Source organism: Lissotriton vulgaris, chromosome 12 (assembly GCF_964263255.1).
Source record: "Lissotriton vulgaris chromosome 12, aLisVul1.2, whole genome shotgun sequence".
Taxonomy (NCBI): Eukaryota; Metazoa; Chordata; class Amphibia; order Caudata; family Salamandridae; genus Lissotriton; species Lissotriton vulgaris.
The window spans coordinates 119,769,792-119,787,769 of NC_141700.1; the positions used below are offsets into that span (position 1 = coordinate 119,769,792).

General features: G+C 46.2%; 1 protein-coding gene across 1 annotated transcript in view; it reads left to right on the forward strand.

Annotated features, from left to right (window-relative positions):
* The first annotated feature begins 1,371 nt into the window (after nt 1-1,371).
* The window catches only part of LPL (lipoprotein lipase), a 77,259-nt gene continuing 60,652 nt past the window's right edge, over nt 1,372-17,978 (forward strand). Inside the window, exon 1 of the mRNA XM_086947471.1 lies at nt 1,372-1,525. Within this exon, the coding sequence (XP_086803597.1) occupies nt 1,432-1,525 (94 nt within the window). The 5' untranslated portion in view covers nt 1,372-1,431. The remainder of the gene's footprint in view (nt 1,526-17,978) is intronic.

Consider the following 17,978-nt stretch of genomic DNA (forward strand, 5'->3'; position numbering starts at 1 on the left):
ATGGATTTATAGATGGATGAGTGTCTCAGAGAGGGCTGAGGGTTGGATGGGTAGATGTGTGACGGTGGATGGATGGATTCATGAATGTGTGAGGGTGGGTGTGTGGATGGATGAATGGATGGATGGATGGATTTATAGATGGATGTGTGTCTGAGAGGGTGGGTGGTTGGATGGGTGGTTGTCTGGTGGTGGATGTATGGATACGTGAATGTGTGAAGGTGGGTGTGTGGATAGATGAATGGATGGGTGGATGGATAGACGGATGGACAGATGATGGATGGATATATAGGTGGGTGTGTGTGTCTGAGGGTGAGTGGTTGGTTGGATGGGCCGATGTCTGAAAGAATGGATGTGTGTGTTTGTGTGTGTGGGTGCATGGATGGATGGATTGTCGAGCAGACTGGTTCGATTCAGGTTCACCCGCGTCACTCTGCGCGCACTCCATGCCATTAGATGTATGGTTCAAACGGGTATGAATGTTATTTCCCAAGCTACTCCCTCGCGTTGATTTTTCCACAGACGTCTATCCTTCCATCGCGTGTTCACAGTAAGTGTTCTCCGAACCCCCCTGATGCTGGTGAGTTTATGAATTTACGGAGTGAGTCCTTCATTTGTAGGGCGCTGGCCCCAGACATTCATCAGGGGTGCTATCTCTCCCCACCCCCCCCCCCCCCCCCCCCGCTCCATGCCGGGGCCGTTGCAGCTCACGAGTTCCAATCCTGTGCTAATGTGGCCACTTTCACACGACTCCTGGAAAGTAGGAGCCGATCCCAGCGCTTCGCCCCCGCGTGGTTTCTCGCGTGAGCAGGCGCCAGCGCCCAATCCCGGCAGCCAATCCCGGGCGAGAAGCAGGAACACACCCACCACCCACCCACCGCCGGCTCCCGGCCGCTCGCAGAGCACACGGGCGATCTGAAGAGTTACAGTAACACACGGTGTTTCAATCTGCTGCTGTGTGCGCTGGTCTGCAGCTCACACGGCTGCTCTAAGTCTGTGTGCGTGTGCACACGACACCCAATCAGACACTGTGCAGTGTGCGCTAAAGTTGAACACACGGCACTGCCATGAGGCACCCTGGCACTCTGGTGGTGGCACACCACCAGCCCTGCTGGGAAGGCAGCAGGTGGGGGGAGGGGCAGGGGCCGGGTAGAGTTCAAGGCCGAGGGTTTGGGTGACTTGGGGGTGAGGCGAGCTCCCGCCCTGGGAGGGCTCTGAGGTTTGGAGGGGATTAGGGTCGAGGGAGCAAATCCTGGAGGCAGGAAAGTGATCAGGGGAGGGCTGGAGGAGGGAGTGGCCAGGGGCAGTCCGTGGGAGGGCAGCCAGCCGCCCCCTCTCATTGGGCCCCTCTCTTAAGTTCTAGGCCCTGTCACTCAGGACTTTCCCTGTAGCTCCCTGTCTCCCCGCTCCGCACACAGACTGATCCTGGGCACCATGAGGAGCGGCGTCACCTGGTTCCTACTGTCCTGGACTCTCTGCGCCTGGGCCCTGCCCGGGGTGCGCCCTCAGTCGCCCGCCTCCAGCACAGGTAAGGCTGACTCACCGTGTGCCCTGCGGCACTTCACTCTGTGCAGCTTCACCAATCAAGTCTGGTGTCCTAGCTTTACGTCCGGATTCACGCAGCTAGGACAGAGGGGTGCCCACGAACTTCAGATGCCCCTTCTGTGCCCGGGGAGTGGGCTGATATGCAGCACCCCTGGTACAAATTAACCTTGCTTTCTTCACCTTTAACAGTGATGTTTTAATAGCAGGATTACAGCTGTCAGCAGGGCACAGAACTTTATTTTTTCGCTTCTTTTTACTGTTTTCAAAACCTTCAGGGATTTCGGAGGAATATATGAGGCTTGTGTGCCTAAGAGAGGGGCAGATGGGTGTCTTATTCAGAACCTCGGAATGTTTGTAGACAGGGAGGTGGGATTTGTGTGAGGTGGGCGCCTCTGTGGCTGAATTCGCACGGGAACGGTTTCACCCGTGAGGGGTGTGTGTGGTGGAGTGTCTGTGGACCTCTCGGAGCGGTGACGTCCTGTCGGAGGTGTCTGTGTGACAGGTGATGTCCGGGGCTCCATACAAGGTGGGGATGTCTCTGGTGTGTGGGGGAATCCAGCAGAGAGGGGTGTCTGTGAGGGCCGAAGCCTCTCTGAGAAGGCGGTGCTATATTTTGGTGTCCAAGAGTTTTTGAAGAAGTGATGCAGGTAACTTTCGAATTCGTTCATGTGTGAGCGAAAATTCGTTTTTATTTATTGTTTGGTATTTATAGCGCCAACTTCACCCACCGGGTATTCAGAGCGCTGTACATCTGTGGGTTTGAAAACCTCTGAGAGAGCTGTGTTGGAATGTATCTGGACGTCTGTGAGCACTGACGTCGGAGAGGATGCATTTGCCTCGGGGCGTGGGTACGATTGGTGCAGCAGGTGCAGTGATACCGGGGCCCGGAGCCCACGGGGGAATATCTCGAGAAGGGGTCGTTTGTTCGAGGTTCCCCCCGGAGGGGGGAGGTGTGTCTGTGAGGGGCCACGGAGTTTCTGTCTCGGGATCTCTTTGTGTTCGAAAGAAGCGAGGCAGGGTATCTGTGGAATGAGGGCACGCGTGAGAAGATTCGCCTTTATTGATTCCTTGTCTGTCTTATCTAGCGCGAACTTGACATAGGCCAGGGCTTCAGACCGCTGGATGTAGGTAGCTGTGAAAATACACTTCGGAAGCCTCACCTCTGAGTTGGTATCTGAGTTGGTACCTGAGTTGGTACCTGGGGTCTGTGAGAACTAGAGGGACGTGTGAGGTGAGGTGTGCGTGACGGGAGACCTTCGGGGTGCTCGAAACGGGGGTACCTGAGAGAGGCGCGTCTGCCGAAACACCCACCAGAGGGGCCATCTGTGAGTGGGCTTCCAGGGATGAGCGTGGGGTGTCGAAGATGGCCCTGAGATGTGTGCGGTGCACGCGCGAGAGAATTCGCTTGGGATGCTGAGACAGATGGATCGGGCCTTAATACCGCTCTCTGAAGTGTACAATACAGTAGTAATCAGGATTTGGTTGGCCCCTCTGGGCTCCGGTGCCACTGCACCTGCTGCACCCTGTTGAGTGGTGAAGAAAGAATTGTGATTAACTGACGTGTGACTACATTTGATTTTTCTATAATAAATTCATGTAAATGTATTAAGCTCTACTGGGACCCTTCTTTCCTACACCATATAGCACCCAGGTCCCATGTGGATTTCTTGGGTAGAACCCCCCTCTTAGATCAAGCACCCTGTTGAGTGGCGTTCACGAGATGGGATTTCTTTGAGTGTCTGCGGGTGCAGGGAGAGGGGATGTCTGTTGTTTAGACTTCATCTGAGGGGGCGTCTATGAGAGGGGGCGCCCGAAGTTGGATACAGGTGAGAGGCCACTCAGGGGAGTTTACAAGACGTGGTTGTGTTTATGTTAGAGACAGCGCATCTCCTGAGGGTTTGGGTGGGAGGAGCCATGGGTGAGGGTGTGTCCCGGGTTTGGTGCCTCTGGGCGTCTTTCCGAAGGGACGTCCGAGGCCAGACATCTGCGACTCTAGACGACCTGCTCGTGTTTACACACAAATTCACTTGTAGGGGGTCAGGTGTTATTGATGACTGGGGCCTCACACGCCCCTCATTCATTTCGGTACAATCGCCAGTCCCCTGCTGAGAGCGTTCATACATTTCCCCCCAATTAAGTTCATGTATTTTGGTTGCTCACTAGTGTCACTTTTGATCCATTGAACTTATTGTTGGCATTTGTATTTTGTTCCTGTATATCATTATTGGTCCTTCTGTGAAGCGCTCTGACACCTTCGGGTAAAGTCCGCGCTATATAAAATTGCATAAATAAATAAATAAATGAGTTCCTACTTTTCTTAGAACAGATGCTCTGTTTCCTGGTGTGCGGGGGTGGGGAGGTGGGGAGGGGTGGGGGTGCATCTGGGGTGTCTGCGTCTTTTGAGCAGATCTCAGCCAGTGAATTTTGCAGCTTTCACTGGTTAGTGGTCAGGATTTTTAAGGAGACACCCATTTTCTTTCTTTCATTTTTTTAAAAATAAATAAATACAGTTTTGTTACTTGAGGTCTCCTGTTCCAACACATTCAATTGTTTTACTACGATTTTTGAATGTTTCCTGCAAACGCCCAACTTTCCCCAGGGGGCTTTCGGAGGTGGTCTGAGCTGGTCTGTACGCGTGTTGACAGAAGGGTCTGTGGTGTGAGCCGGGCTCTTTGGGGGTACTGTCTGTGAAAGCGCTGGGGCGCGGTATGCGTCTGTGACCGACAGTTACCCCGGGAACAAGTTACTTCCCATGAATGGAACCGGCGCCAAGGTCACCCTGCCCCCCTCCTCGCCGCTGATTGGTCGGTTCCTCGTCATGGGATGCGAATCACACCACAGCCGAGCCCACAGTGCTGTGGAGAGGCTGGGCTGAGTGAGAAGGGTCGAGGCGGGGAGAGGGAGACGGGGGACCTTTGGAGGGAGTGCAGAGAGGGAAACAGAGAGAGGAGAGAGAGAAAACAGAGTTCGCGCTATAAGAATCTGCAAAGAAAAAAAAAATCACACAAAATGGGAGAGAGAGGGAGGGCGGGAGCTTCCGCGAACAGAAGGATTAGGATTGTGCCCATGTGTAATGTAACTGGTGCTCGTGTAAAGCGCTCCAATGCCTTAAGGTCGAGTAAGCGCTATATATATATATATATATATATATATATATATATATAAAACAGGATAGGGAGAAAAACTGAGAGGAGGTAATACTGAGGCGGGGTGAGGAGGGGAGCAAGAGTTACCCCTACCCTACAAGCCCCCCCCTTCCCCCCAAAATATGATAATTCTATCCACCCTCTCTTTCTTCCCCTCAACCACTCTCCCTTTTACTGCCTACCTCTGTTTCTCACTCTTTTTTATTCACTCTCCCATTTACTGCCTACCTCTGCTTCTCACTCTTGTTTATCTCTACCCAGTGGCATTCTAAGAATTTGTGGGGCACCAGGCAAGAAATAGTGGAACTATTTTTGTGTTGCCCCATTTCTAAAACTTAAAAAAATATTCAATTCTCTTCGGGTTCAGAAATGCTTCAAATGGCAGAACATGTGTAATAAACTTCAAAGTTCTTCTGAACAAGGGGCACCAAAATATGTCTTGCCCGGGGCCCCATCAATTCTTAAGATAACACAGCTACTAGAGAGCATGGGGCCAGAGCCCCGAGAGAGCAGGGACCAATCACGTTAGAGGAAGGGAATAACTGAAACCAGCAACAACAACTGGGGAGTGAGAAAGACAGAAAGAACACTCAGGTGGGGAGGGTGGAGGAAAGGCAAGAACATCGTGGGAGAGGTGGAATAAATGCGAGAGAATGAACTATTGAGAAAAGAGGGAGGCAGACAGCAGAGACAGAGATAGCAAAGGCAGTGAGAAATGCAGAGCACAGGTTCTGCTGAGATAGTGTGGAGAGCGATGCTCACTTCCAGCAAGAGTATTGTTGCTAACAATTGGACCTCTGGGTACAAATGTTGGGTCTGACTCAATCCTAAAAACACCACCACCACCAAGTGAACAAGTGTTACATGTTATGTGATATTAAAAGTGCTTCGCTAACCAACAAGCGCGCCCTGGTGCTGCACATTAGAAAGAAAACCTGAAACTTGTTAACTGTGAATACCTCGTCGCCATGAGTTATTACTACCTGTATGTAGCAGGCCCTTCATATAGATGGTTTTCAAAGGTATACTTGACTTTCACAAGTGTTTGAGCGTTTCTAAAGTTTCTGATAGTCGCTTGAGGTCCATCTTCGCATCTTTCTAGAAACTGATGTCAAGTTCCTCCATATAGATGAAACCAAATATATGTGGGAGTAGAAATACTGATGAAAAACATGGAAAAAGGCCTCTGTGGGAATTTACTGTTGAGAAGATCTGTTGACAGGAGCCTACTAGAAATGTGATATTACTCAAAGGAATGAAAACGTAATATGTGGTGCAGACTGCCATACTAAAGAGATTGTGCACAGCAGAAGACCGTCCTGGAACTGGGTGTCAAATCATGGCCATGTTATAACCTTCTTAGCTCCTGAATCGTAGCCTGCGGCCACAGTGTTATTGAAGACAAAGAGCGAAACCGCATACATTCATCTTTCTTCTTGTAGCAGTGTTTACATAACGTTGAAAGTAAAACCTCTTGCTCCCAGTACAGGGAGAAGCAAAAGTAGTAAGAATAGCGTTTAATTTTTTTATTTAGTTGTTTGATATTATGACACTTTGTTGCCAAATGGCCTTTTCACTGGAAAGTTGTTTGGTTTTAGACCCCTTGAGGAGCCTTCCATTGGGTGTGGTAGAAGATGTAAGCAGGATTCTCTTGTCAGGCTGGCAGTGGCTTATGTGATGTGTTGAGGTCGCTTGTTGGAGGTATCTGGTCCCTCCATATAAGTGGGCAAGTTGAGGTCTTGGTTTTCGTCTTGAAGAGCGTTAAAGTCCACATTGAAGTCTTGCCTCCATTGCTCCTTTGAAGGTTGGCAAGTTGTGTTCCTTTCTCGAGAATGCTCTCCGAGTATTTCCTATTTGTAGACCTAGTGCTCGAATTATTTTGTTCTGCGCTTGCCCGGTTAAACCTGGCCCGGAAATCACATACACACTGATCCTCATTGGCTTTTAATCAACCAATCACAACCAGAGCATGAGGCAGTAACTAACAACAGTTGCAGTGCCAGTCCTCTTTCTTTGTTGTCAGCAAAGTTCTGCTCCATGATGAAGAAATATTCACTGGAAGTAGCAGTGGTGAGACTTTAAAGTCCAGCACTTTTGCAAGAAATTATGGTAGACATGGAAGTTTCAGAAACAAGCCTGAAGGCTTCAGTTGGCGTCTCACATTGCAGGGACTTTAAAGGTGAAAAGTGGAAGACGGATGGAAGTAAAGTATGGAAAGGATTTACTCCAAATGGCAAAAAAGCGGAAAGGGCACATTTGACGTGATATGTGCTCATTTGTTAATGGAATGAAATGTGGCATTTTATAATTCACTCCTTCAGAATTGAAGTCACTGATGTCCCCCTGTCTCCCCTGTATCAAATTCCAAAATTTTGGTTCAGGGTGGTGGCACCGGAAGTATGGCCTCTAGTCTCTCTCAGAAAGTGCTAAATGGAAGACTGTGTTTTTCTAAAGTGAGCAGATTTTTCTAATGCCTTTCCTCCTTAACTGTTTTCAAATGAATTGTATAAAATGTATTATTCAGTGAGTTGGCCACCACCTCTTTCAAAAATGTAATTTTAAATCTTAAATAAACTACCAGCACCCCATGCCTGTAAAACTGGAATTGAAACCAATATCCAACACGGATACACCAGTAGAGTTTTGTGTCAACAAACATACATTGCATGACAGTGTTTTCTTGGTTTCTATTCCCACCAAGATCTCAGTCTTTCTTCCTTTCACACAAAGGAAGTTCTGTTCCTTCTAGTAGTGTACATGGTTAATTCTTGAGGGGATAGTCATCAAATTTAAATGTATTTCAATGTTTATTTTCCCATTTAGATAGCCTGAAAGTCTGCAATGCATCTCGCCGTTGTGAACTAACATTCTACCCACTTACTATAGACTTATGCGGCCGACATATAGCTCTTTTTAAATATATATTTTTTACTTTTCATGTCTGAATTTTGTTTTTGATTTCCGCTGTGCCCTCCTTGCAGATGTTTGCACACTACGTTTACCATGCTTCTCTCTCAGGGGCGCCTTTATTTTATTCCACAGCGTCATATTTGACCAGCTTTATCTCCCTTCTCTTGTTCTACACAGGTACCTGTCCAGTGGAATCTGCTTGTCACCCCCAGCAGTGCCCCTGATATAATTTCATGTGTTTCTCTCACGTGTCTCTACCTTTCCAGGGAGACACATGTATGTCCTTCTTCATAGGGGGCCTGTTGCATGCACCTCATCTCCTAAACCGCTCTTTGATGGCTGTTATTTTACGCTGCTTTAAGAAGCCTCCAAGTAAACTTTGTTATCCACTGAGACTACACAACCCCAACTGACCACCACAGGACTTAAAAAAAAAACTAACCTCAGGGAGGAGAAACTTGACATCAAACTTGGTCACCATCTGTCTCTTATTGTCAACATCTAGGCACTGTTGCAGACACTTCCTTCTGAGAAGGGCAGGAAAAAACAACAGGACAGTGTGGCATCTCTTCCCCGCCTGTCATTAGGACAGAGTGCGGCGTTAGATAAGAGTCATCAGCCCTGGTACTCAACCATTCTCCCATATTTTCAATGTCATGGCCTCGACGGTCTATTTCCTGCTCAACACTGCCATTGAATAAAGAAATAAATAGATACAAATAAATGTGCTGAGCAAAACCAAAATGTGCGTGGAGTGCACGCAGAAGTGTAAAAATAGCCTTGCTTGAGTCCCCTGTAGGAGGAAGTTCTGCATAGCGTCTCGGCGCTATGATTCTGCAGAGTGTCACGGGTGAGTACGAGAACCTGCCCCGCCGCCTGCTGCTGGGATCCCAGTGCTGGGCGGGAGTCGTGATTTCCGGCTGTCGTGGGTGACAGGGCCGTCCCTCATTCTTGAGTGCTGACTCGCCATTCAAACACCGGCAGACACGGTTTCTTTCTTGCTTCGAATTGTTGACTTGACAGTTTAACTGCCTCCTAGCGCTCATATTTCGAGAAGCTTCGGTCGTTCCCTCAGGCGGTTCTTTGTACTGAAATAGAGACGGCAGTTCCGTTTTGTGTTCGGCCGCCTTTAAGCACAAAAGGCGGATTAATAGCATTATATTGTGTTTTGTGTTTTCTTTTCTCCATTTACGTTCAAGTGGTGCGAGTTTACACATTTTAACTCTTGTCAACACCCGCTTTCTCAACGATGGAATATCCCTCCAGTGCTAGAAGGGGAAGGGAAATACCATCGTTAGGGAGAGAGGGGGATATAGAAAAGCAGATCGATAGACAAGGTGGGGAGGACTGGATAGTTCTTTAACAGCACCTCGCATTGCATAGATAGAGGGACTTTGGGCACGTCCCCCCAAGATTCTTGTTTCTTAAGGTGTCCTTAAAGCTTTAGTGTTACAGACCAATTTTCCAACTGAGAGAGTTATTTAGAGCCAACAGGTAGTTCCACAAAGGGAACTTTGTTCTTTGTACAAGATAATAGTTTCAGAAATTCCAGTGCGGTTGGATGTTAACACCACTTCCAAGAATTTCTCCTTGAATGTCTCTGACTGCTTTTAGTTGCCAGAGTGAAGACAGGCAAATGAAAGGTGTTACAATATTACAATATTACCCCTGTTTATGCTGCAATTTCCCTGTCTGCCTCTAAACATTTCAGACAATGTTGTCGAAAATTGTAATTCAAGAACAGCTATTTTCAGCCTTTGGGTCTGAGCTAAATCGAGGAGTATAATAGCTGAAAATCCATAGGTTTTAGATATAGTTCTGTCTAAAAACTTGTGACATTTTTACGTACTTAAGGATCCGGCACCAAAAGATACAAACATAATTTTTCTGAAACGACAGATTACTTGTAGAGGGTAACCCTACTGAATGATACGGATGCTTGGTCAGAAGATATAATTCAAAAGATGACGACTAAGACCGTGGGCGACTTGACCGGTGAGCATGCTTGTATGGGAATTGTGAATACCCCATAAGGACTTTATATGGGGGAGGACAGAATAATTATCCCGGACACGATGAACCACGAGATAGTGCCCACTGGTTTGAACCAACCAAAACGTCACCTCCTGTCCTTCACGGCTTCAGAGCTCCAACTGCGATTAGCTTGTGCTGCTCGCTGCATTCCCTTAAAGAGATAGGGAAAAATTGCTACTTGCACCTACCAACAATTGAATCAGTGTAGCTTTATTCATCATGTTCTCAAGTAATTGGCTGTCTCATGGCTGGTTGCCCTGACAACGCTCTCCAGACGCCAGCTAGCTAACTTGATGCCTATGTGACTGCTCTGAGCCACATAGTCTAGGACAGGTGAAAATACAATTATTACCAAGCCATAATATATTTGTAGAAAAGGGTCTTGGTAACAATAAGGGGTGAGTCATTCAGCTCACTCTAAATGGGGTGTTTAGAGGGTCCCTGGATGTCCACACCAGTGCTTATTTTGAGCCGGTGTTTGCCAGGGCACATACTTAGAAACATAATGAAATCGTTCATCTACTCCATCCTTACAACTCAGTGGTGTAACGAAAGTTTAAGGGGCCCCACTGCAATGTCATGGAGGTGCCCCCGCTCCGGATTCAATACGGAGCGCTCAGGCCTAAGTACGGTGCTGAGGAGGCCCCCTGTAGCTCGGAGGCCGACTTGCAGCTCGGGGGCCCCCGCACCGCGGGTGATCCAGGGGTCTGTATTATGCCCCTGTTACAACACTAGGTGATGTGCAATAGAGCAATATATCACATTTGTATTAGTGTAATGTTTAGTAGTAAGCACACCAACTGGCATTTAGCGACCTAGCAGGGGCCGAAGATGGTGGAAGCCCTGGTTTTCTTCCTGGGATAAAAGTTAGCCCCTAGCAAAAACTTTTAGCAAATTAACCTCCAGTCTGCACCATAGATTATAAGGATAGGCAAGCGTTGGGCCCCTCAGCCTGTAAGTAGACACTTCCCGCCTGGCAGGATGGTAGACTGCCAGTGGCCCCTAAACTGTTACATAAGAATCGAAGGAATGCTATGTATTTTTAGGAGCCTTTTATTTTAATGACGGAATCTGCACACGCTAATCTGGATCAGATTTGGCAAAACGTGGCTTCAATAGATCTCCGCAGGATCCAAGCGAAGTAACATCTGTTTGCTTTTCCACCATATGATTTCATGTTTCATGCTCCTTTTTTCACAGCGCTCATGCGGTCCTTTACGTGCCACAGCAGGGTTTGATTTTACACCATTACACTGACCCATGGCACAACAAAGAACATGGCGGACATGTACAAAAAGACAAGATATCATCGTTCAGTGATGGCTCTTTTGATTACGCAGCATGATATCGATAGGAATTTAAGTTAGAACATGCACTTCCCAACCCCTTTAGTCCAACCTAATTTTTGAAAGAGCCAAAACTACACGTTGAGCTACCAAGACTAAAATAGTCCCTAAAACAATATGGTTTTATGAACGTATTGTAACTTTAAATTCGCATCTCCTGCAAAAGTATACATTATTGATTAGCTCATTTAGGACTACAGTTGGTTCGCCCTCACATTCTCCTTAAAAACTAATTCCACTGCAAATACTTAGTTTGAACTGTGAAGCAGTGTGAACAGAGTAATGATCCTTCGTAGTTGACTGTTACGAATGACACAATGTTTTTTAGCTTGCAGAAAAAATGCTATAGTGGGAAAATGTTTCAGCTATTCCTTGATTTGTGATTGGCCTTCTTCAGGGTTTGAGAAACACTTTTAATTTGTATTAAAGCAAATAATAGAGAGTTTCGCTATTCTTTTCATTTTATTGTCTTCTTAGTCTTTCTCTTTCTGGTTCTTAACTAGACTAGTTTCGCAGTGGTATTCTTTTGCGTAGAGGGGTTGTGTCACTTTTGATTCTGCGTTGCTTGGTAACTGCTTTGACTGATCTATGTGTCAGGGTCATTGTCCGAAGTATAGCTACAATAAAACAGCAGTGTGTGGAAGACACAGGTTGGATCTATAGGAAGACAAGCAGGAATGTGGTGGTAAATTACTAGCAAATGCCTTCTATTTGTTGCACTTATTCAAAATGTTCTCCAATCTAGCCTATATATGCTAGGATTCTAAGGTTCACCCATTTCAGAAGAGTTTTCCGAAGTATATAAACCAATCTGCAAAAAATTCTGCAGGAATCAAATTTGTATCTATCATCAAATAATACTTCGTGTTGCCTGAATCGAAGACTTACCCTTTAACACGTCAGTCCACTGGAGCAAAAAAAAAAAGAGTCATGTGACAAAACATACAACATTGTGTCTGCAACTAAATAACCGGTTTCCTGATACTTTAAGCCCTGTCTGTAGAAACCCGTCTCTTCCAGCTCCTGAACCATAAATCATTCAGAAAATGTCATGCCCACACAAAGCCATTTCAATGTATGTGGGTAGACATTCCTGTTTAAAAAAAAAATGATTGTTCTTTTTTGTGTCTTTTGCTATTGAGTGATGCATCCGCAGGTATGCCGTAGAGCTCGTAGCTGCTTCTGTGCGCTTTTTCCTGCCGAGATCTCTCTCGCCCACTAACTGCCTGTTGCTCCGGGAAGCCTAGGAGACAGGCTCCTTCACTCTACTCGTCGGAGGCTGCCTGACAGGGGCTGGGACTGCGAGACCCAGGGTACAGCGCGTGGAGACCTGAGCGCACCTGGAGTCTCTTCCCGCCCCTGCTCCGCCTCAGCTGATTGCTTGCTTCACCCTGATTGGCTTGTAGCGCTATAACAGCTCGCGGCCCCCGCTTCGCGGGTGCCGCTCGTAGCTGCTTCTGTGCGCTTTTTCCTGCCGAGATCTCTCTCGCCCACTAACTGCCTGTTGCTCCGGGAAGCCTAGGAGACAGGCTCCTTCACTCTACTCGTCGGAGGCTGCCTGACAGGGGCTGGGACTGCGAGACCCAGGGTACAGCGCGTGGAGACCTGAGCGCACCTGGAGTCTCTTCCCGCCCCTGCTCCGCCTCAGCTGATTGCTTGCTTCACCCTGATTGGCTTGTAGCGCTATAACAGCTCGCGGCCCCCGCTTCGCGGGTGCTGCTCGTAGCTGCTTCTGTGCGCTTTTTCCTGCCGAGATCTCTCTCGCCCACTAACTGCCTGTTGCTCCGGGAAGCCTAGGAGACAGGCTCCTTCACTCTACTCGTCGGAGGCTGCCTGACAGGGGCTGGGACTGCGAGACCCAGGGTACAGCGCATGGAGACCTGAGCGCACCTGGAGTCTCTTCCCGCCCCTGCTCCGCCTCAGCTGATTGCTTGCTTCACCCTGATTGGCTTGTAGCGCTATAACAGCTCGCGGCCCCCGCTTCGCGGGTGCCGCTCGTAGCTGCTTCTGTGCGCTTTTTCCTGCCGAGATCTCTCTCGCCCACTAACTGCCTGTTGCTCCGGGAAGCCTAGGAGACAGGCTCCTTCACTCTACTCGTCGGAGGCTGCCTGACAGGGGCTGGGACTGCGAGACCCAGGGTACAGCGCGTGGAGACCTGAGCGCACCTGGAGTCTCTTCCCGCCCCTGCTCCGCCTCAGCTGATTGCTTGCTTCACCCTGATTGGCTTGTAGCGCTATAACAGCTCGCGGCCCCCGCTTCGCGGGTGCCGCTCGTAGCTGCTTCTGTGCGCTTTTTCCTGCCGAGATCTCTCTCGCCCACTAACTGCCTGTTGCTCCGGGAAGCCTAGGAGACAGGCTCCTTCACTCTACTCGTCGGAGGCTGCCTGACAGGGGCTGGGACTGCGAGACCCAGGGTACAGCGCGTGGAGACCTGAGCGCACCTGGAGTCTCTTCCCGCCCCCTGCTCCTCCTATTTAAGACACACCCTCCACGCTAAGCGGGACGCCGGGCGAAGCCCGGGCAAAGGGCGGGCCGTCTGTGGCCGTCCGGGGACGACCGAGGACGGGACGGGCCAACCCATTAACATCTACGCCCTAAAAACATATACTGATTACCGCAGAGTCAGAACATCGAAGAAAGGTAACAATCTTTCCTCTCTACCTCTCCTGCGATATAAGTGGCACGGTCTCCTCACAAATGGGTCTAAAGAAACTACGCTCGCGAACAATCTTTATGAAACGAATGGGAACCGAGGAAGCTGTTAGAAAATCCACTGACAAAGGAATAAAAGCTGGCCGCAACAGCCTGACCCCAGCAATCAGTGAATACTTCTCGTCTTTACCAGCAAAAAAGAAACCGGAAAAAACAATGTCTGCCAGTGAAAGTAAAAAATCAGGGAGTCTGGAAGATCGATCTTGTTTATCGGCATCCCCCCATCTGTCTCATAATGTCAGCGATATTGTGTTTCATAACAAGTCTACTTATACAGCAATAGAACAACAACCCGAAATCTCCAATTCTAGTGCGGTGAAATCATCAACGCCTATAAAAACCCATGAAGGTGTACACAAAACAGAAGACCTGAGTATTTTTAATTTGACAGCAGAACAAAAAAGTTTGAACTCTGATATGCTCTTGATAAAGGGTAATGGGAGCCCTCTAACACTAAAAGACTTATGTATATCCAACCAAAAAGCAGAAGAGAACGGTTCAGAGCTAAAGTCAACAAACACAGACACAAAAAAACGTTCTATACATGAACAAGATTCCTTTTTGGATCCCTTTTTAACAGAAAACAATAATCCTGAAAAATCTTCTAGTCCCCTATCTAAGGCTTTCTTTACACTACAAGAAATTCTCGAATCAGTTCTCTCCTTTTTAGGTAACATCCTTGAAAACTCAGACCAAACTTTGGATGTCCAAATTGGCATTCTGAAGTTTTTAGTAGAAGAGAAAAGGAAAAAGGAGTCCTCCAAAAACACAGAAGGAAAACTAGAGGATACCAACCGACGACAAGAAAATGATAACAAGCAAAGTTATTGCCACTCTTCTACTCAGACATCAGATGACGATTTTAAAACAACAGACAATAGGGAAAAAAAGGAACTTTTTAATGAATCCACTATATACTCCTTGAAACGTCTGTTTAGAGAAAACCACCCAAAAAAGCAAAAACAATTCCCGATTTTCAACAAAAAAATGGGAACGGAAAGATTCGACAAAGACTCTGTAAAAGAAGTCGAGGAATCAAATGTAGAAATTAAATCTGAAACATCTTCAGGAGAAATGACACCAAACTCTACTAAGGATGTTACGCTAAAGGGAAAAAATAAAAGGAAGAAAAAACCTACGAGAAGGATTCATAAAAAGCAAGCACGTAAATTGAAATTCCAAAAAATTATAACACCACAAAAAGAATTACAGGAGAAAAACGACGAGAAAAGTACGCCATGTAGGAGTAAAAAAGAAGAATCCCCCAAAGGTACAAGTATTGACAGGAAGAAATCCTTGAACCCAAAGGCGGATGTATATCTCCCATTAAACACAGCTATTACGACAACATATGAAAATGCTGAAAAAGCTTTTTCTGAAAAGGAAAATGACTGCAGGAATGACACACAATCTAAGGTTCTACAATTTGAAGAACTATTTCCCACTGACAATATCCCTCTTAATAGAAGCAGGATCCTTCACCTTTTACAGAATATAAAGACTCTTCAATCTATGACAAGCAGTGACATCGACCTGGTATCATTCCCAAAGCAAGGTCAAAGTAAAATCGCAATAGTCTCGTTTTGGTCCCCAGTAATACCAAGTATTATTCTGAAGGAAAAAGAGATAATTTACCGATTCGGTTATGATGTCATAGTGAAAGCTGTGCTTAAAGGAAACAAAAAATACCCAACTTTCAATAACAAAACGCAACTCTTTTCTACACTGCACTCGAACGAGGGACAAAGATCCTTGGGGACTTTAAGATACACAGAGGGTATACAAGATAGAGATATAGAACAGGGAGAAGAGTTACTGAAAATCCGAGTAAAAAAAGGGGAGAGGGAAGTGTGGCATATGGAACCAAAGGAAAATTTTGCTGAAAATAAAATGGAGAACTCATGGACCTGGCTCCCAGGGATCTTAAACTATAACAAAGGTTCTACCCAACTAAAATACCCTGTTTAACCAAGGTCTAAAGGTTACAACGTGGAATATCGCTGGTAGAACAAAGAAAAAAATGAAGAAAGTCCTTAGTAACCAGCCCGACATACTGACCCTACAAGAAACCTGGGCAACCGAGCCCTTCTCACAAAAAGGTTACTATGTGTATAGCATATGTGCAAAAGCCTCAAACCGGGGCCATGCCAAAGGGGGATTGGCTATTTTAATGAGAGAGGATCATCTGTGGGCACAAGAGACGGTGGAAACCAATAGTGAGAACGTGCAATGTATGAAACTGTCTCTGAAAGCCTACAACCTGACTATAATTAAAATAATGTTGCTCTTCAATGTATACGCCCCTCCAGGAAAAAAGCACGACACCTTATATGATGAGACCTTGCAAATTATTGTACAAATAATTGAAGCCCATGAGTTTTCACCCTATATAATCACGGGAGATTTCAATGGGAAAATTTCCAATACAGAAATAAAAAAATGGGGAAAAATTCTGGAAGAAGAAAGCCTGGAACCATTAATCCCTCAATTCCCCAACGATATTCGATCTAATAAAAGAGGGAAAACATTGTTAACAGTACTGCTCTCCATAAATGGAATAATCCTCAATGGGAGTGTGGAAGGCGACATCCCGGCAGCGTATACAAGACATGGAAACGGGAGACCATCTATAATAGATTATATTATCTGTGGCAAAGACCAGCTTGAAACTATGTACCATCTATGCTCCAATTTTACTACAGAGAGTGATCATGCCGTCATGCAACTTAGAACTAGTTGGTCGGCTCCGTCAGCAGAAGAAGGCCTGATGACCCTCGATAGAAAGGAAACTCTAGTAAACAGCGATCAGAGACGTATCTTTTGGAATCCTACCTCTTTGAGTAAAATGACACATCTGGTCGATCACCAACAGTTCTTAAGGAATCTATATTCCGAAGACCCTATAGAAAACTTCGAGACCATGCTCATCGAACTAAAGGAGGTATTAATTGAAATGAATCTCCAAAGAACTAATACTAACCTAAAAAGAAAAAATAACAACAAAATAGGGAATTCACTGACAAAGAAAACCCTAAACAAATTGATACGTGCGCAATACTTACACCCCTCTCCTACTAAAAAGAAAGAAATAAACAAATTGAAAAACCAACTTAGAAGAGAAAAAACATGTGAGAGAAAAATCCTTCAAGATCGTAATTGGGTTGAATTACAAATTGCTGCCAAAGAACCAAACCAAAGAACTTATTGGTCCATAATAGCCAAGATATCAGGGACAAAAAAGAAATTACAAGCAGTACCTGTTCCCCCGAAAGAGTGGGAAATTTACTTGGCAGAACTTTACAAAAAAAACGTGGACAAACTACAAGCAGACAGTCCAGATAAAGCAAAGGAAAAAGTTTTGGAAAAAATAATCCCGAAAACAACAACTATAATGGTTGAAACACACATTCGGAGGGCAAGAAGCTCAGGAGCCTTTGGTCCCGACCAAATTCCTATAAGGGCCCTGCAGACAAATTCTAGGGAATGGAGCCTTCTACTAACCCCACTTTTCAACTATATTTTCTCTACTGGACAAGTTCCCAAGTCATGGCAAGGGAGCACTATTATCCCTATTTACAAAAAAGGTTGCAAAACGGTAGCAGGAAATTACCGCCAAATAGCCCTGATGGACGCTACCGGTAAAATCTTCGCAGCAGAGGTACTATTGCAATTAAAAAACTGGGCCTTTTCGATGGGTTTGATACCCATGTTCCAGGCAGGCTTCAGACCCAAACATTCTGTTACGGACAACATTGCAATTATCCAGTTTTTTCTGGACAAATACGTCACACGAAGAAAACAGACGGTCTACATGGCTTTCATAGATTACTCGACCGCATTCGATCGAGTGGATCGCCCCACACTGTGGAAAAAACTGAGGAGTTTGGGAATCAATGATCATTTGCTGCAGGCAATAATAAGTCTCCATACAACTACATGGTGTCGAGTCCAAATGGGGGGCGAAAAAGGATTAACGAAAATAATATACACCGAAAACGGCCTTAAACAGGGTTGTTTACTAGCTCCCATGTTGTTTTCGTTATATCTCTACGATTTGCCAAATCATCTACAAAAGGGCTCAAGCCTGCCCCCAAAAATTAATCAACAAAGAGTTCATTTATTGCTCTATGCGGACGATATAGTCCTATTCGATCTTACACCATTTGGTCTGCAAAAATCTTTGGATATCTTGTTCAAATATTCAAATGACAATTTTTTGATCCCGAACGTAAGAAAAACCAAAGTCGTAGCCTTTTCTGGGAGGAAGAAAAGTGTCAAATATAATTGGA